At 43.9% G+C, this 20,121-nt stretch overlaps 1 protein-coding gene across 2 annotated transcripts; it reads left to right on the forward strand.

Annotated features, from left to right (window-relative positions):
* The first annotated feature begins 572 nt into the window (after positions 1-572).
* WDR86 (WD repeat domain 86) lies at positions 573-19,950 on the forward strand. 2 transcript variants are annotated; one of them, XM_009897839.2, is made up of 7 exons: positions 573-591; positions 723-1,034; positions 3,797-3,938; positions 5,444-5,876; positions 12,075-12,210; positions 15,002-15,105; positions 17,007-19,950. In XM_009897839.2, the coding sequence occupies exons 2-7, from the start codon at positions 872-874 to the stop codon at positions 17,223-17,225; spliced, it is 1,197 nt and encodes a 398-aa protein (XP_009896141.1). In that variant the 5' UTR covers positions 573-591; positions 723-871; the 3' UTR covers positions 17,226-19,950. The 2 variants fall into 2 exon arrangements, with proteins under 2 accessions (XP_009896141.1, XP_054027465.1); XM_054171490.1 differs by lacking the exons at positions 573-591; positions 723-1,034 and adding an exon at positions 3,213-3,338.
* Positions 19,951-20,121: the final 171 nt, after the last annotated feature.

Genomic DNA, 20,121 nt, shown 5'->3' on the forward strand with positions numbered 1-20,121 from the left:
GCCCCGAGGTGGCCTGAGAGGGGCAAGGCGGAGGCGGAGGGGAGCCCTTCCCGCCTCCCCACAAGGGCGGAGGCAGTGGAGGGGATTCCGCCCTCGGCCCGGCGCTGGCTCCGGGCCCCCGGGCAGGAGGAGGTTCCCCTTCCCCAGAGGGTGAGTACGGGATTGTTCCGCCGGAGACTAGCTCCGCGCCTCCACCCGGGGCCGTGTCGGGGCGGCGAGTGAGTGCCGAGGGCGGAGATGCTGGGGGGCCGTGTGGGAGGGATGGCTGCAGCCCGGGGCGGGGAGAGTTTGGGGGCCGCTGAGGTGATCCCGCGGCAGCAGCCCGGGGAAGGGGGCAAGCGGCCCCTAGGGATGCTGATGTCTGCCTGAGGCTGGGCTTTATTCTCTTGGAGGAGTCGCTTCTTCTTCGTGCCCCGAGTTAAGCCTTGAAGTTGCTAAAGCAGCAGCAGCGTGCCGGCCGCTTCGCAGCCGGGCACCAGGTAGCGGTACGGCCGCCGTCCGGGCGGCGTCCCCTGCAAGGGGCTGGAGGTGCCTCTGTGCCTGTGGAGAAGACGCAGCGGTGACCGTGTGCTTGTAGGGTCATCCTTCACGGTAGGGCTTCGGCTCTGGCGGAGAAAAAGGCGCTCAGTGGCATCAGCACACCCTGACTGAGAAAGTGATGCATCTATAGGGGAGATGAAATGGTTTGACGTGCTCTCTTTCTCTTCTCTGTTTCTGTGCAGGAGTTTGGACTGTCCTGCTTTTTTGTCGGAGTGGAGGTAATTGCTGAAGTTGGTCGGTGGGAGATGGCTGAAGGCCCAGAGCATGGTCTGGGCGTTACAGAGCACCTGTGATCTGACCCACAACCTCTGCCTTTGCTGGGACTATCAGAATGGGGAACAGTGGCTCAGCCGTGAAGGTCTGCACGGATCACCAAGGAGGGATCAACTGGCTGAGCCTGAGTCCGGACGGCCAGCGCCTGCTCACAGGTAGTGAAGATGGCACTGCACGGCTCTGGAGCACTGCCGACAGCCAGTGCCATGGACACTTCCAAGGTACGAATAGCTTCTTTTTGGTTTAGTTTTTGAGTCTAAAGCATGGTATAGGCTACATAGCATGTTCTGGTCTCTTTCAGTCCCTGCAGCCTGCCAGGGAGCCAAAATCATCCTTGTTTTGTTTTGTGGGGTTTTTTGAGTATTTGTTACAGTAATGTGAAGCAGAAGCTGTTTCAAAACCCAAACCAGGTTACCAGTGCTACTGAATTCATGATCGTTTTATCTCGTTGTGGAACAGAGCAGTCGTTTAAGTTAGATGTCTTTGTGGAAGCCCCCTGTTTCACACCCTGATGAACCACGGGGTTTTATTTATTAATTTATTTTCTTTTTCCTTTGTCCTTTTAATAATCTCATTATCCAGGCGATCTTTGTTTAGGACCTCTTGACCTGGAAGTCTGGAAAGAAACGTTACTCAGTAGACTGTATTTTTTTTCCCCATGTTTGACACACGGAAATGTTAATTGATGGGCTTTTTAGTTTTTAAGTTGGGTTTGCATTTTAAACAAAATGTGTTCTCCATAGATTGGCACCTCAATAACAACAAAGAAAAGAAAAACTCTGTAGGAAAGTACAGTCATGCAGGACTCAGATGTGGACTGAATGTGTTCTTACTCAAAGATGTTTGTATTCTTGCTCACATTCTTTTCTTCTAATACAGAAAGAAACTTAAACTCCCAAACTCTTAAGTTTGGAATTTCTAATCCTTTTTTCTTCCAATGTAGAAATTACATTGCTGTGAATTTTTTTTGTTGGTTGGTTGCTTGCTTGCTTAACTGTGGCGTATTGTCTTTTTTCCCCACATCCTGCCATGATCTTAGCTCCTGGAAAATCACTGTGTTTGCTGTAGCCTTGGAAATCCCTTTAAACCACTAATTATAACTAGAAAGAGAAATGTGTTGGATAAAACTCTGAATCTGGCCTGATAGTGTTTGGGGTAAAACACTGATAGTGTTTGGGGTAAAAGTTAAAGAAGGTTGGAGGTTGGCTAGATGGTTTGTGAACTGTCAGTCAGCTCAGATAATTGTATGTATATTTATGCACATTGTTGTTGTGTAAATTTATATGATAGAAATTGTAAGTCCTGATGAACCTATCACAGTTTCAAGCTTCCACCACAGCATTAACCAACAGACTTTTGTTGTGGCTGCTTTTGACCAGAGCAGAGCCAGACCTTGTCTGCCACAGGGGATTTTGACATTCATTGTGTGGCTCAAGTATTGTTGATGGCTAAAATCCGCCTGACATTCTGGTGCAGTGACCAATATGTGCCTGTGATCTTCTCAGAGCACGATTACATGATGTTGTGGGAAAAAGCTGTTAGTTGAAATCTGTCCTGGTTAAGCTTCTTTGCAAAAAGTTTTCACAAAAATGTGAGGATGGGCATAGTTCTGCCTGTAGCCCTGGTGATCTGTTTAATTTGTGGCATCTGATGAATTTGCTTAAGAGCAAACAAGATGTGAGTTTGTAACATGGATTCTGGTTTGCTTTTAAACTGCAGCAAGGTTTTTGAACTGCAGGAGTTGTAGTGAAATCTGCCTTCTGCAGTCAGTGAAACAAAGTGTTCTACTGGGCAGTCTGCTTTCCCTCAGTGTTTTTTTTACCACCTCTCTATTCTACATGATTCTGTTTTTCTAATATCTTTGTCTGTTCATGTTTCTCTTTAATTACAGTTACTCTTCTTCTATGTTTTCTTTTCTTCTCAAAGAATAGTGTTCTTTAAACCACAGTAGGGCCCACCAGCCTCAAGCAAAGTCTGTCTCTCTTGTGACAGTTACTTAAGAGAAACCAATTCTGATACTGAAAGCTGACAGCATAAATAATTAAAACAGAATTATACAAGGTAACACTGTCCCAGTGATTAGGTAGGTGACAACAATTCACATGAGAGATCTTGGACAAAGCTGGGACTTGAATCCTAAGGTGATTTTAAAATTCAGTACATTTAATGCTACCATGGAGAAGTGGCATGTCTGGCTAAGCAACAACAAAAGCCTGAGGTTGTAAGAGCGATTCCTCTTCGCTAGCATTGCCTTTTCTTTCTGCATGGATTTTTTTGACTAATGGTCCTGTCTATTTTTATTGTAACTGTAGAATCCCAACATACTCCAAATACTGTATAAATAATTGTGCTCTTACTCCTTTTTTTTTTTTCTCCTGTGTCACTTCCTTAAAGGTATACTGATATGTTGAAAACTGTGGGGTTTATGCATGTCATAATGGGGAAAGTACTGGCAGACTTTACCAGATATGCTTTGCTTTTTGTTTGCATTTCATTCTGCTTGGACAATGAAACTAAACTTGCTGGTAAGTCTCATGTTGCTTCCTTTTTTCCTAGTTTCGTGCTTTAATTTAGGGCTGTTTGTGTCCTAACAATCAGTGGGCTGGGTTGAAATGCAGCCTTTTTTTCTTGACTTCAGAAGAAGGGAGCAAACCCATTTCCTTATTAAAAATATAAGCCCAATTTAAACTGGTTTTAAACTTCAGTAGTCTGAATTTTATCATACTGATATTCATTTAACTCATTATGGTTTGATAATACTGTTTGATTTACCTGATGGGTACAGTTTTACTGGGTTTTTTTTTTTTAGTTTAAGCAGAATTTTCTACTGTTAATTAAAAATGTTGTGCTTTATACAAGTGCTTAGAAGGGAATAACTTGGTGCCTTTAAAAACAGAGTTTCGGTCCATTTGTTTGTGTTTTTCTTTTAGTCTGTCCTAGTTGCATGCACAGTGATTGAATTTATTTCTTTTGTTATTCCTAGGACATGAAAGTTACATCACCTTTTGCCACTTAGAAAATGAGGCTGCCTTCACCTGTAGTGCAGATCATACCATTCGAAAGTGGGATGTGGTGACAGGTCAGTGCCTGGCCATTTACCGAGGACACACATCCATTGTTAACAGGTTGGTTCAGTGGAGTTCTTCCCTTGTGTTCCTGTACTCTGTTACACATCTACTGGCATTTTACTGCAGTGCTCCATTACTACTCTAATAAAATGGGCTGTATAAACCTTTGAGTTCATGCTACATGTGTTCTGTGCTGTAATGATGAGTTTTCCTAGCAACAGTGCTGACACATCCATAGACAGAGATAGCAGAGAAACGAAAGGCGCACAGCAGGGGAATTGAATCCAGGGCTAGGAATGAAATTCCAGAAGAAATTATTCAATTGATAACAGATGCTTCTGATAAATAGATTAGAAAACATCACGTCAGGCCTTTGTGTCAGCAAGAGGGCTAAAGTCAGGGCTTTTGCTGGAATTACTATTCCTGTTTGTGCAAACGCAGTTTAATATTGAACTGATTATGCGTGACTGATTTGCCTGTCAGTTTGAAGTGCCTCTTAATAGTTGGGCTGGATTTAATTAATGAAAAGTAGAGCAGTGAAAGATTGGTATTATTATTGTTTTTTATTACATTTCTTTTTTTAGTGGATGAGTTTTTTTGGTCCCTCACTGAACTTAGACACATACAATGTGAAGCTGGATTCTGCAAATAGCTAGGAAGGCTGGCGGCTCTGCCTGTATTTTGGCACTGGGCGGATTTTTGCTTGGATCAGCAGATAGGAAATGTGTTCCCTATTCATATGAATTTGTTGACAGTTTGAAAGGCTCCAGAGGACCAAACTCAGCTGACAAAGACACCAGGTTATGGTGCTGTCTATCTCTGGTTTTGAAATATGAACTGTGGAGAGTTGTTATGTGTTTGTGCAGCTACAGCTACAACTCATTATTTTGGAGGCCCAGTAAGTTGAATTCTTGAGCTGTAATCTCTGATCTACTCTTCAATACTTAGTAAGTGTAGTGCTCTTGTGCTATTGCTCTACCTGTTTCGAGATCCTGGGCTAAGTCAAATGAGGTGTATCTTCTCTCCTGTACTCTCTCTATTTGATGATGGAAAGATTGATGAAGATAGATAGTTGTCTTTGCACACTGTCAGTTACAGCTCAGGTTCCTGAAATGCATTTGTAAAAAATAATTACTATTTTAATTCCAAGCTATTTTCATAGGCCACTTTATAAATAATTAGTAGTACACAAATAATTATCAAGAATGAGCTTGGGTTTTGGTTAAATACCTCCACAACTCCTAGCTGGTGCATGTAATGTGAAGAGTACCTCATAGTGCTGCTGGCAAAGATTTCAGAAAACCCCTAAGGCCCAAAGTTACCAGACTGGGGTGTGAAACTCTCTGCATCAATGTACCTGAATAAAGGATCTCTGTTTTAAAAGTAGAAATCAAAAAGTTTGTTAACCCAAGCTTGGTGTCACTGGTTAATACACGTTATTAAGTATGCTGTGTTCCTGCTACTCTTTCTAACTTCAGGCTGCTTGGCATTGAAATTGTGACCAAAAAAGGCTGTGTAAAAGGAATGATGCCGTTCACACATGCACATCTGATTTCTTGCAGGATCCTGGTTGCCAAAGACTATCTCTTTAGTGGCTCCTATGACAGGACAGCCCGCTGTTGGAGTGTGGACAAGGAGAAACAAATCCAGGAATTCCGGGGGCATCGGAATTGTGTCTTGACTCTAGCTCACTATTCCTCCAGGGATGTTCTTGAAGAAGATGAGGAGGAAGAGGAGGAGGAGGAGAAAGTGAGCAGAGACCTCCTGGTGACAGGTAGCACGGACTGCACTGTTAAGGTCTGGTGGGTGTCCAGTGGGCGCTGTTACCAGACTCTGCTGGGACACACTGGGGCTGTCTTATGCCTTATACTTGACGCACCAAACAGGGAGCTCTTTTCTGGCAGCACGGATTACACCATCCGAACGTGGAACATTGTCACTGGTGAGCAGCTGAAAGTCTTCAAAGAGCATCAAGGATCAGTAATTTGCCTAGAGGTAAGAACAGAGGCTTCTTCAAGAGCTATTCAAAGTGGGTATCCATATCCTAAGTTACAAGGGTTTCATTTACCTTTTCATTCATAGAGAAGCTCTTGTGAGACAGGTTATAACTGGTAAGATAAACGTTCACATGGTAACATAGCAGTGCTCTGTGGCTTTGAGACAAATCCCCTTCCCATAAAACACTTTCTGATATCCTCTTGGATTCTAGTGGCTATCCTGGAGTAACTTCTAGCCCTGTATCTATTTAAATCCTCCTAGGTCTTGAAACTCATGAATAGATTTGCTGGGAGGACTGTTTATCTGGGCAGGGTTGTGTACACATGATCATCAGGCTTTGAAGAAAAATAACCTGAACAAGTAAACAGACAGAGGGTCTGATAACTTAAAAAGGGGGGGGGGGGGAGAAGAGTAAACCAGATAAGTTTAAAAAGCAAACCCCAAACCCAACGCCAAATTGTGGGCAAAAGATAATAGGAAAGCATAAAGCTGAAATAAATCCTGCTTTAAAAACCACACAAACATAATTTGAGAAAAGAAAGGGAGAAAGAAATGGCCAAGACAAGAAAATGGGCAAGGAAAATGGAAAAGTAGATCATGGGGGAGAGAAATCAGGAAATGATGAAGGAGAGAGGGGAAAAAACTTAATGTGACATGAAAAACTATACCCTGTTTTTCTGTTTGCAGTACTTTTCTGGTGAATGCTGCCAGGTTTGTTAATGATGCAGAGGAAAGGAGGAGGTTAGGCAGACAAAGGAAAATGGGAACTGCCACACAAACACTTGTCCTGCACACTCACTCCATTATCCACCAGAAAATGCTAATGGTACATTTAAAGATGGTATATGATGGTCTGTAACTTAGTTTCAGGTAGGCAAACCTTAGATATTTATAAATGTCTGAATGACAGCAGTTTTTCTCACTGCTCCCACTATGTCTGTTTCTTGTCCATAAGTGCTTTTCCTTTACAGAGGCTTCAGGATGTGTTTTTAATAGCTGTGTAAAATCAATGTTGCCTTTTTTTCTAAAGAGGGTAGTCACAGCTGACGCTAGCAGACTGAAAACCTGAGAGTACCTGAGAGTTTTTGAGAGGGGGGGAAAAAACCCCCACACAAAATCATGTTGCCCTGGAGTAATGTTTGTCTTGCTTGGGTAAATTCTCAGTGTTAAAGCTTGGTTTTATGATATTGTGGTAATGTATTTTAAGGATGCACAAGGAAATCTGTTGCTGTTCTTGGTGTCACGCTATGTTTTGCTGTTTAATTGTAACCCTTCTCCAAGGCACACATTGGCAAAAACAGAGCTTGCTCTAATTTAATTGGGCTCTTGCTAAAATTGTTACACAAAACTGGCTTGACCCTCTCCCAGAAGCCTGGGAAATTCAATTACACTCTTTGAATGCTCAAGAATGAGCAGTGCTGCTCTGCTTGTGAGCACAGAGTTAAACAATGGTTTTAAACAAACAGAACCTCTTGTAGAGGAGAAGAAAAGCAAACCCAGTACATCTATTTGGAAAACCTGAACAATTCAAAGTACACAAGACTATTGCTGCCAAGCCTGTTTTGGCAACAGTCCTGGCCAAGTCTTCTAGCTGTGAGTAATTGGTAGCCCCTCACCAGCTGATGTTTGAAGCGCTCAGCTGAGGTACATGGTCCCTCCACAGAGAGCATTTAGTTTCTAGGGCACTAAAACTTACCCCATCTTAAGCAGTCACTGTACTGCTGTTGAATAGCTTTGGGCTGTCTATCTTTCCTAATTCCCCTCCTTCCTTACTGGGTTCAACACTAGCCCTTCTGTTCCACTTGGCTGCTTCTCAGCACAGCCCACATGGTATTTTCATTCTTTTAGAAAGGGGTCAATCACTAGAATCCATACAAAGATGTTACAACAGAAGGGAAACTTCCTGAGTAGAGGTGTTTATTTTTTTAGGTTTTGTTTTCTTCTCAAAAAGCTCTCAAAGCCTTTTTTTTTTGCCTAGGGATTCTTAGTGACAGTGTTGCAATCTGTGGCAGTGAGTTGGGACAGCATATTTTCAAACCGGGGGTCAGGAAGTGCTTGGAGGTAGTTGTGAGTTGCTTTCAGTAGCTAGCAGAAAGTTTTAATTGTTGTCAATAGTTCATTTTCTTCAGGGCAGAAGGGAGCAGCTAATTAGAGCAGATTTTCACTCCCCTGACCTGGAGGAGCTGGGTTGGTAATTAAAGGTTACCTGTTCTCTTGGTGGTGAAATGCTTTTGTGGAGAGAGTAAATGGGAGGGAAAAAAAGGACTTATTTTCATTTTCTTTATTCAAATAAAGATCCCTAAGGGAGGGTGACCTTTCAAAAAGTTTGAGAAATGCTCAGTGTGCTCTCTCATCCTGGACACAGCTCAGGAAAAATTTGGATATTGAGACCATATTTTCCTCAACTTTCAAAAGCACTGTTATTAACAGGAGTGCCCCAGGATGTTCTAAACTGCTGCAAATTAGATCTGGGCCATTCCGGTCCTCTCCCATTACTTTCCAGTAAATACCCATGGCATTGCTGTAGCAGTGAATGGAAATTCCTGGAGCTCCTTGAAGGAGATTCCTGGGTAGATAGCCATAAAGCACACCCATGTTTTCCACCTTGCTTCCCACAGTGCTGGCATGTGAGAACCAAAGGGGTGATGCCACAGGTGTGTTTGGATTTTGAATGTTCCTCAGTTGCTCTAAGATCCTTTAGGTGTTGTTGCCAGCTAGCATAAGTTAGAGGAGCCTGAAAGCAAGTCTCATCTAGCATGGCAGAACAAAACGCAGTGGTGAGCTTTTAGCGTGTCCTTTTGCCCTGTCCTTGGTGGTCCTGGATGGTGGAGTGAAGAGGGTGAGCTGTTCAGCTATTTCCTAGGGTATGTCCTGCTGTGCCAGGGTCAATCTGTTGAAGGTGATTTCCTGACTGAACTGCTTGTGTTCTGCTGCCATGGTGCAGGTACCATTCTAATGCCACTCTTCCTTCCACCTTCTGAGTTACACTAACAGAGGTTTTGCCAGGAGACTCTGCAGCAGGAATCGCGTGCATACTAGGTGCTCTGATGGCCTGCTTTCACCCATAGTTAGGCAAGGTAACTTTCAGTGGAACAGCCAGAACTCTTCATTGCTTCTGCAGTGCATTGATGGCTTGGCAGGCAGGGACAGCAGCTGTTCTGCAAGCTCCCTGTTCATGGAAGAGCCAGTGAAGGCATTTTATAGGAAGCGATGGGAAAGGCAAGGGTGGGCTGAGCGTAATCACACAGCTCTTGCTAGTTCTTCCACTTAAACATTCCAGGCCTGGCTAAGGACTGGTATTTGCAATTAATAATCAAACATGCATTTTTATTAATGGGATTGCCTCCAGTAGGCTGAATAACCCTGACTTAAATATTTGCTTGTGTTTTCCTAAATGTCTCCAAAGCAGCTTTGCAAACTGTTCACAAGGCATGCTTTGTCCTTTGCTGATTGTTCTGCCTCTAAGTATTTATCAAAACTGTGCTGCCAAAAGCTGGCAGAGATAAATGATCCAGCTTGGAATTTAGCTTGGATCCTATAGCAAACATTCTTGCAAGAAAACTCCTTCCTTGCAAATGAACATGAGTGGGCAAGGACTTGCTTCTGTTTTTCCTGCTAAAGATCCTTTGTTTGGACCATTCCCTTTGGTTGCCTTTTAAATCTGACTAGAAGAATGCTTTGAACAAAGCTGTTGCCTCCAACACTGTTTATACACTTAGCTGTTGTGAGCACAGGGACAGAACTTTGTTCTTGTCACACCACATAAATCAAGTGCACGATTTTTTTGCAGTTTGTGTTGGCATTTGTTGCATAACTCACTGGAGGATGAAGGTGTGAAGGAGAGGAGTATGAATGCGTACGACACCTGTAGGGAAGAAAGGTGGCTCTGGGGCCATTACTTTGCATTGCAGTAAAAAACTTGACAAAAGTTCTCTAGCAGCCAGACCAGAGAGCTCATTCTAGATGGATTCTCAAGAAAAAGAAAAAAAAAAAAGACACACAAACAATTTCTTGCCCACAGGGAGTTCATTAGCTCATTAAAATGAATGTGGTTTGAATGGGATCCTGAAATCTAACTCAGCCGAAGGCTTACATAGTTGTAAATTGAGATTGGTCCAAGTTAGTGATTTTTAACTTAGAAGTGGCTGTGAACAGAAGATCCAGCTGGCAGATTGTAGCAATACTGGCCCCTGTGTGAAAAACAAGCTGGTAATGGGACATGTTATTGCTGATGTGAACTCATCCTGAAGTTCTTGGGAGCCAGGCTGAGTGCAGTGACCTTCAGAAAGAGGATGTGTTCAGACTTGCTTGGAAAGCCAATTGCTTCTCCTTGGATGAAGGTTAAATTGTTTCTTAGAGCCAAGGTTAACTGGGAGAGCAAAGACCATTCCTGTAAGATTGAAATACTTGCTCAGCAGCTCTGCTGCAGATTTGTTGTTGCATTCATGCAGGTAGAAATTGTCTTAAGCTGCTGCATATATTCAGTTCAGTGAAGCTTATGGAGCAGGGGGGTTGTGATTTTCTTGAGACCAACCTTAGATGTGACACTTTGGTATTTTATTCAACCTGTGGTGTGTCTGGGGGCCAAGGTCAGGGGTGCATGAAACTGGCTTTTTAAATAGTGAAACCTGTAACTACTGCAGCATTTGCAACCTGTATTTTGCTGCTGCTGTGTGCTGCTCACAAGCAAGTCTGAACTTTTTCATGAAATAGTACATCTCCAGTGCTTTGGCCTGAGGATTGAGACAAATATGCTCCATTCCTATGTCTCAGTGTTTCATCTGGTTCAAAGGAAAGTTCCTCAGACAATAAGAAAAATGAAGAGCCCAGAACTGCAGATATCAATGCAGTGAGATTTTTGTTGTTGTTGCCTGGACGAAGCTTTAGAACTGGGCATCTGGCTGTCATCAGGTTGTTTATGCTTTTGAAGCTGCTTGTGTTTGAAATGTCCACACAGCTCATTAGTGTCTGAGCTGCAAATCTGCTCTGTGTTGTCTGCTCTGCTACAGGTGTCCTTGCTTTGCCATGCTTTTCCTTGTCAGAAGCTTTGTTGGGCAGTTAGCCAAAGTGAACAAAGCGCTCAAAGCCAGCCAAGGAAAGTACAGCTTTGAAAATATCGCTGGTTCTCCAGGCAGTTGCAGTTGCAGATGGGAACATGGAACTGTTTCTACTGATGGTGTTTAAACCAAGAGTTGACAGAGTTGGATATCTCTGGAAAAATCTCTTGAGTGAAATTTTAAATTTTTCCTTCTAAATCACAAGAAAATGAAATTCTTTAAGAAGAGTAGGACTGGGACCTAGAAGCTTGGATGAAGTTTTGGAGACTTTGAGCTGGAAAAGCCTAGTAATGATGGACTTGGGGGCCTAGCCCACAGGAATTTGCTGGAAACGATGCCCACGCACCAAAATGGGTGCCAGTCTTGGCAGTGGGGAGGCTTAGCTCCCACTGCATGGTGCAGGATGATGTTGGTGAAGTCAGCAGACTTTGTCCAGCTCCTGAGAGGGGACTGATCTGCTGAGCCTAACGTGTCAGTAGGGATGTTTAACCCAACAAACAGCAATATACTGTTTTGCCCAGTACTTTAACAGGTGGATATGGATTAAATGGCCTCTGCAAGCTGAGGAGATCCGAACCTATTTGGAGAGTCCTGTAACAGCTGGGCAAGAGAAGCCAAGCTGGTGTAAGGAGATCAGCAAGGGTCCTAGAGGGAGAGCTAGGAGGTGGTGATCTAATGAGAAATCAGTGCTTTTTCTTACTCAAATTTGTTCTGAAATTCTGTGGTGGTTAAAGCATACAGTCTGGTAAGACTTCCTGTCAAATACACTTTGCAGAAATTACAACACAGGTTTGTTTGGGGGGTTTTTGAGGCTGTAATAATGTAACCAGTTATGGAAGTAGGGTTAGTGTTGTTATACTCACTGAAATCCTGCCTGCTTGCACCAGCCCATGGGCTAATTCCATTATCTTCTGAAATGTGGGAGCTGTTTTTAAGGCCCAGAAGTCAGTGGGAGATGCCACTGTGAAGAATGCAAGGTTGGTTTTGCTCAGCATTCTCCTGTTCCCAGGTGTAGTTGCTGCTCTTTGTAACAGGCTGTCGAGTTGGAAGCTGTGACTTCAGATGAGTCACTTCAGTGCAGTGCTCTCACAGATGTGCCCGAGAGACAGTTGCTGATGTTGTTTTCTCTTCCCCTCAGCTAGTGAATCGGCACTTGTACTCGGGAAGCGCGGACAGGACAGTGAAGTGCTGGTTAGTAGACACTGGGGAGCGAATCCAAACGTACAAGGCTCACAAACACAGCGTTAGCACTTTGAAATACCACGCTGGGATCTGTAAGTTGCCTTTCCTGTGTTCAGCAATCTCCTGTCTCCTTTCTGATGTTTGTCTTTGATCAAGGATTGTTAAAGAGAGTACTGTATTTTGAAGGCATGTGAAATTGTCACTTCTTTTAGCTCCAGCATGTTTACATTCACTGTTAAACTTTGCTGCACTGTTCCATGGGGGATGATTAGACCTTCCCTCCCTCTTCTGGCAATTGAAGATGCAGTTGCTTTCTGTTACCCAAGGAAGTGGCTCAGATCCTGACCTGCCTGTGGGTTGTTTGTACAGCTATGGTTTAACCGTGCTGCCCTGATGTCTGTCAATGTGCTTATGCTGCATACTTGGGGACAGCAAGTGCTGCTGCTGGATAGGCAGCCCAGTGTCTGCCTCTGCTACCTTGTAGGTACTGTGCTAACCCAGAATCACATTTTGGATGCTCACTGCTTCTTTCCAAGTTAGGCTTCCTATTCAGACTCTGACCATCTCTTAGAGACAGTTTACACAAGTTCTTTTCCCTTTGTGTCCACAGCTGAGCGGTGGTAACTTTCTGTTAGAAGATCTTATCTCTGTTGCTTGCTATCTGATCAATACCCAAAGTCTTCTTGTCTCGAAGAGTTTGCAGTCTGAATAAGAAAATAGAGTAGGAGAATGAGAGGAAAAATACCTGTGTGTTTCCAAACTGGATTTATACTGTATAGGGAGTCCAGACAGATCTGAGAACTAAGCTTTAAATCATCAGAATGTGTTTCTAGTGCTTGTGTGATTAATAGCATAGGGAAAAGCTGATTCTCAGTCTGATTTACCTAATGATATTATGTTGGTTATTTCTCTCCTACAGCACATCCACAATCATTTAAAATTTAATGCAGTTGATACTTTGTCACGTTGCAAAAAATCCAAGGGAATGTTTAAAACCAGTCCTCTCTCCCAAGGGTGCAGGAAACTCAAGTAAAAAATACAAAGGAGTTGTTGATTGTGTTTTTGTTGTTGTTTGTTGTGTCACAGGTGGTGTGTGTAAGCCTGTATTTGAATGCTAAATCTGGGTTAGAGCAGCAGCGCTCCTTTGAAACTCAGAGGTGCAAAGAGACTTCCTAAATTGAGCTTGGCAGTTCAAAAGACATAAAGGAGGTCTGTCAAAAGCAAACTCCTCATAGCAATGGCTAAAGTAAACTGACAGCTGGATGTTGAAAACAGCTCTTAATTGGTTCCTACTCTCTGCATGTGTGTGGTAGTATTAAGTGGTTTCCAGTCACTTTGTGCCTTGCTCCCTGCTTTACATTGTTGTTACTCATTTGCAGAAGGGGACATGATGCTTTTTTGCAGGGTTGTGTTGGCAATTGAATTTATAGTGGCCTGTATAAAATAACACTGGTTTTCCACATCCAGATGTTTCTTGAAGGCATACCCAGGAGGTACTCAGCCTCGGGCTGTTTAATTTGAAGTTGCAGAGCTGGTGGCAGTAGGTAGCATGTTCTTTTCTCTCTTGTTATAGCCCTGAATTTACTGCCATGATAATTTCTTCCCCTCTCTTTAGGAATTTGATGCCTGATTTCTCCTAAATGAGAAGGAATGCGTTGTCTTCAGACGATTCAGTGGTGTAAAAACCTTTCCATTCTAGTGGCTTTTGCCAAGACATGAAATGCAGGAGCAGTGAATATCTTGCTTGTTGCAGTTCTGAAATACTTACCTCTAGATAAACTTGAGGACTTTGGGTTAAGTGAAGGAAAGTGAGTGTTTCTGAAGACATTTGTGTAACACTTAAAGCACAGAAATGTGCTTCTTTTGGGGCATATTGCTAAGTATAAAATCTAAATAGTCAATGCCACCTTACAGTTTCCAGCTGCAGCAGTCCTGGGAATCAGATGTGAAGATCCTGAAGTACTGAGAAATTGGTCTTTTAGAACATGTTAAGATAGCGTAAGGAAACCTGATGAACAGCCAGAATCCCTGGTCTTGCTTCATTTACTTCAACATGCCCCTTCATGTAGCACATAGAATACAAGAGCTGTAGCCAAATCCCTCCAATACTTCTGTGCCATGCTGAAATAGAGATTATAGCCTGGGCCTTGAATCACTTAAAGGCTCTGCTGCTTGCTAAGGTCCTAAGCTGCAGGATTTAGCTGAAGAAATCTATCACACTGAAAGAATTTATAAAGCTCCTTTGTAAAGCTGCTTACACATGCCACTCACCTCTGAGGACAGCTTTAGCTGTGGCATTTCAACAGAGATGGCCCTGCCTGCTGACAGTAAGATTTTGCTGAAAATGGGGAAAAACTCCACAGTTTTAATGAAGCTAAGGACACATTCATATCATTAGTATGAGAGGGAGTAACATTCTTCTGTGGTTTGCAGCTGCACTCTGCAAGTGCTTCTGATGAAGATGCTGTAGTACCTGAATGGAAACCGGAAAGAACTATGGTGAAACAAATGGAAGACTTAGTGGATATCTTTAAAACCAGGCTTGAGAGAAATTGCTTAGAATCATTGAGGCATGGTTAGGCAGGGAAATGTATGTGGAAGAGCAGGAGGGGATATTTGAAGCCTGTCTGGAGTGAAATGCTGATGTATGAGAAACTTCAGGCTTAATGCAGTTCAGTGTTTTGAAAAAGGCAAATCAAAGAAGCATGCTGGGGTTAGCAAAATGAAAATGATCTGAACTTGCTCTGAGAAGAGACTCAAGCCTAGAAATGAGATGTCCTACTCCTCTGTGAATTAGTTCAGGTACATTTTGAGCTCGTGTGAGCTGACCTTGTGAGGCTGCTCACGTCTGGCTACACGCTGTGTTGTGTGGTTGCATTGCAGTGTTCACAGGGAGTGGTGATGCCTGTGCGAGAGCTTTCAATTCCAGAAGTGGTGTCCTGCAGAAGATCTTCCGAGGACACAAGTTCATCATCAACTGCATCCAGGTCAGGAAGGGGTTTCTTTGCTGGGATGTCTTATTTCTAACTAGCTGTTCTGTTACTTTGGTTGGGTGTTGTTCCAGGATAAGGCAAAAAGTAACAGACTTGAGTATTTCTTTTGTGATTTCGGACAATAAGGATGTGAACCACAGAGTGAGTCCCCACAGGCAGTCTTGTGTCCATGACTGGGGGGTTTTCAGGTTGGGTTAGACAAGCAGCCATAAGAAATGAGACCCTGTGTAAGGGCAGGGAATGGATTCTGACCTCATGAGACCCCTTCCATTACAAGACACTGATGAGTGTTTGCAGTGCTCTAGGTGGAAAAGAAGATTCTGCCTTATCCAAGCAGAATAGCCCCCTAAGCCCCAGGCATGGCATTGCTTCACAGTACAGGACCTGCTTACCAGCCACATGTGCTACCCCCTATGTAAATGTTTATATAAAATACTGCAGTCAGGATCTGTTTTTTGAAAGGTTTAGAGATGCCAAAGAAGCTCTGCAGTGCTGTCTGACCCACATCCTGCCAGACAAATGGAATAGTCTCTGCCACTGGCTTTAAAAACGTTTTCAAAGTTAATAAAGTTCCCCAAAAGTTGCTTGCATATTGTTCAGGCTCAAACGATGCTGGCATTTAAATGTTACAGGGGGAGGCAATAATAGTCCTTGGTGGCAATGCAACACCACCATCATGCAAGGAATCCTGAGGGGAAGTTGGATGGATCCTTGGATGTTTTATGTGTTTAAGAATCCACATCTCCCTGAATCAGGATCTTGGTAAAAGCTGCTTGCAAGAGGAAGATTTTGGTTAAGGACATGAGACACTGTAGGTAATGCTGGCAGTCAAAAGAGGAGGGAAAATTCCTTTTGGAATCAGTCCCATGTGTAGAGAGTTGTAAATATAGTTGGTGTTTGTATATTTTTCTGAATTGGCAAGTGGCTGTTCTTAAACTGCAGACTCTCAGGCATTGAGCAGTTGGTTGCACAGCAGATAATCACCTGGATGGACGTGGGAGGTAACTGATAGAACTCGGGGCATCCCTAAGTATTGGCAAGATCAAAGCCTGGCACCGCTTTTTCCTTTTTATTTCATTTCCCACTGTCCCTGGCAAAAAATCCTGGGATTAGAGGACTGAGAAGTGGTGACTTTTAATGTGATCTCAAGTATTCTGCTGAGGGGTGGATGAGGGGGCTGTGGTTGTGTGGTGCTTGGTGCTGACGTCAGCCAGGCTGCTGGTGGGATGCTTGCTCACAACCCACCTCTGGAGCCTGCAAGTGCCTGTGGTGGACAGACTGACGCAGAAGGGGAAGATGAGATCAAGGCCCAGGACTGGTTTCTAGGATGGGGTGAGGACAATTTGAAACATGACAACAGCAGCACATGCAAATGAGTTTCATTAAAGAAATGAAACTACAGGGGGTGGGGAAGAAGATTAAATTACTGCAGGTTTGGAACAATTAATTTTGGAAGGGGAATTGTATCTATAATTTACTGCAATGGGAGAAAGGAAGAGAAGCAAAGCATTCCCAAACCCTTCACTGCCGACTGATGATGATTTTGGTGCCTCCTTAAGCTTCCTCTTCAAAACCAGCAGTCTGAAACTAGCACAGAAATTCCCAGCTACGGCCTACTCTGCCATTGAGTTTAGTTCCCCATTGATTTTCCAGTGGGTTTAGGTTATAAATAACTCTTGCTGTTTATATTTTATGGCTCTGTGAAGTGGCTCAGAAATGAGGCCTGACTTGGTAACATCTCATCCCACTTCAGCAACTTCTGTGATAATTTATACTGGCTCTTGCAATGAGCTGTCAGGCCCTAAGTGCCGAGATCAAGCTGTGTTTGTTCTGCTTTGTGACAGTTGGATTGTGCTGATACCAAGCTGTACCATTTGGTGACTATGTTGTTCCAGATCCACAATGAGCTGCTCTACACAGCCTCCCATGACGGCACACTGAGGATCTGGGACATCCGGGGAATATGCAAGAGAAATAAGCGGCGCCTGAAGAAGGAGAGGTCTGCCCAGGGCAGGGGCTCTCAGAAGGGAAGTCTCTCTCATCTCTTCAACAACAAAGTTGGCTGTATGGTACAGCAAGAAAATGGGGAACACGAGGCTGTTGAGCTAATGTGACTGCCCAGGAGAGACCTTCCACTCATGACCAAAGCTGAACCTTTTGTTTTCTGCACCACTGTGTCCATGTCAATGAGAACTTGGAAAGAGGTGGGAAATGGCTTTGCTTGAGCCTCTTTTTCAGGAGCCAGGAGTCTCTGTGACTGTCAGATGGACTCAAGACAGGTCTTGTTTGCTGCAGCTGAGTCTCAGCTGAGTAGCACTGGGGTCAGGAGGGACTGCAGTGTGGTTCAGGTAACTTAACCTCTGTGTGTATTTTAGCAAACTTCACTTCAAACTCCTCGTTTTCAATTCCCAGCGGCATGGAGGTGTTGCAGACTTCTGCTGTCTGCTAACTAATGAGAAACGTTTTTCTCCTGCTCCTGTTGCCCACTCATGGGCCCCGCTTCAGCCAAATGTAGAAATGAAAGTGGCCCTGGGAAAAAACCTGCAAATTCCATTTTCACAGCTGACCTTTGGGTCAGGTTTTTGCTGATCTGACCAACTAATGTAGGATGGTATGGCTCAGCAGGAGTTTAAAGCAAACTGCCTTCTCTTTGGGACATTGGGAGTAGTAAGCAGAAATGTCATTGTTTGTGTTCTTTTCTTAATTTAACAAAATCTGAAGAGCTAAAGCTCAAGACCTTTTTGTACCAAGGTCAGCTGCTTGCAGAGGCACAGCAATTTTCCTCCTCCCAGCACCCTAGTGGGTTTTTACCTTTTACAGCGTCACACCTGAACAAAGGCGGCATCAGTGGCCTCACAGGTGTTCCCTGCTGCTGGGGGTGTGCATCCAGCTGTCCATTTACCCCTGGGCACAGGTGGGAAGCTCCTGACAGGCTCCTCTGGGGGTCCTGGACTCAGCACAGTAGGGGTCAGCAGCTGTTCACTAGTCACCAGATGACCACTATCTTTGTGGGCAGCCTGGCCCACTGCTTGACTGTCCTTGTGAGGGAAATGTTTTCCCTATATCCACTGGGAATGTCAAACTGTTTTTCAGAGAAGAGGACAGCAAAAGAAGACATTTTGGGGTGCTGTTTGTTTCCTTTCCTCCCTTTGAGCCTATGTCAGGCCTTAAGTTGCTAGGCTGTTAATAGCATCAGCTGATCAAACTCAAGAGAAGTTCTTCCCATCTTTTTCCAGGTTCACCCCTCTCTGATAACCACTGAGCCATGACTTAACAAGGGTTCTTGTATTTTTCTATTTGCAGATAACTCTTTGTAGAACCAGTACAAAAATATCTAACCACATGTTTTTATTTTTATGGCTTTATTTATTCTGTACTACAGCAAGATAAAAATGCTGTGATCTTTTTTCAGAATGGACTAATAAACATGTGGCCTCTACAGACAACTTGCTGTCTAGTTCTTTTTTCTCAGAGGGGATTTGGCTGGCTGTAGAGGCACAGCAGTTAGGAATGGATGGACCAGGGGGAAAAAACCAAAAGCCACCTCAAACATACACTTTGTGAAACATTTCCTGCCTTCCTCTCATTGTTGGGGCTAGAGTCAGGTATGCCATGAAGCTGTCCTGCCTCTCACCAGGCACCAGCCTGCCACAGTTTCCTTACTCAGGGGAAGATGTGAACAGCCACAAACCAAAGACGACCCTTAAGGGAAAGCATGGATGACAAAGAGCCACATGCACTGCCTCGGAGCTCACCATGGTGACGCCACAGCCCTCTGCTCTGAACCTGTAACACTGTCATTGGGCCAGGCCTGTCACTGCTGCTGCATGTCCTGCATGCCTCTTCTGAGAGCAGCTTGGGTAGCTCTTACCTGGCAGGTTTCCATATCCAGTAGGAAAAAGCAATGTGGGAGGTCAGCTGCAGAGTGTAGGTTTCATTCCTGTAAACCTTGGGCTCTGCTCCTCATAGCTCAGTAGTGGCCCTGCGAGAAGTGTTTATGAGATGGTGGCTCATGGTTGCTGAGGTGATGGCTTGCTATGCAGCTAGTGTTTCTGTTTTGCTTATGAGGTCAATGCTAAAGCAGGAGGCCTTTAGCAGAGATGGGTAGAGTTGCACAGATGGTCTGGGTTCTACTTTAAAACTTTGTGCACAGTATGTTAGACACAGAAGCTTAACTGGCCATACAGCAGCTGCACATGGAATTAGCAAATAGATTTAATAGACATAGAGCTTGTAAAGAGTGGAATTAATGAGTCATTACACTTCTGCCAGTTGCTAAACATATCACAGTGTCTTCAAATGCATGGTCAAAATTAACTTAAAGCTTTTAGCCAATGCTTCCTGCCCTGCTGATTAAAACTGCAGGCACAGTTAGTGGGGGGGCAGCTGGCAGAATTACATCATTGAGGAATGGCTTCCCTGACAAGCACTGTGTGTTATGCTAATTTTAAATTCCCCAAGGACAAACCCTCACTTCTTAAGTTGTCACAGCCAGTCTGCCAGCAAGCCACTTCAAAGAGGAGAAATACTGCCTGTACAGCCCAGTGCTGCCTTCAGGCTAGCATAAGGTAATGTCAAAATGCCAGTAAGTTTGGGAACCCCTTTGGCTAAAGGGAGGAATAAATTAGTGCTTTCCTTACCTACTTCTTGCTAAAATGACATCCATCAATTTGAAATAATTTTGTACATTCTGGTTAACTCTGCCTTTTATCCAGTTGTTCCTCAGTGCCTGCTTACAGAGACAGGATATAATGGTCATAGCACTGCTTTGTACCTCAGCAGCTCACATTACTGGCTTTAGAAACACTTCAAACCTTCTGCAAGGCGGTACAAAACTCCTCACTACAGAGCACTTGTCTGATACAGAAATATGAAATACAAATAGTTCCTTAATGGTGTAATCACTCCCTGCTTTTTGCTCTCCTTGGCCAAAGCAGCCAGGAATAAAAACCCCTACTGAAGCCCATTAAGTGCATCTGCTGGAACTGAGCAGTCATTTTCCAGGCCAAA

Source organism: Dryobates pubescens, chromosome 21 (assembly GCF_014839835.1).
Source record: "Dryobates pubescens isolate bDryPub1 chromosome 21, bDryPub1.pri, whole genome shotgun sequence".
Lineage (NCBI taxonomy): Eukaryota > Metazoa > Chordata > Aves > Piciformes > Picidae > Dryobates > Dryobates pubescens.

What these genes read in the sequence shown, in the direction of transcription:
- WDR86 (XM_009897839.2), top strand. Translation starts at nt 872, where the DNA reads ATGGGGAACAGTGGCTCAGCCGTGAAGGTCTGCACGGATCACCAAGGA. An exon ending in CACACATCCATTGTTAACAG is followed by an intron (nt 3,939 to 5,443) that starts GTTGGTTCAGTG and finishes GATTTCTTGCAG; the next exon opens with GATCCTGGTTGCCAAAGACT. An exon ending in TCATCATCAACTGCATCCAG is followed by an intron (nt 15,106 to 17,006) that starts GTCAGGAAGGGG and finishes ATGTTGTTCCAG; the next exon opens with ATCCACAATGAGCTGCTCTA.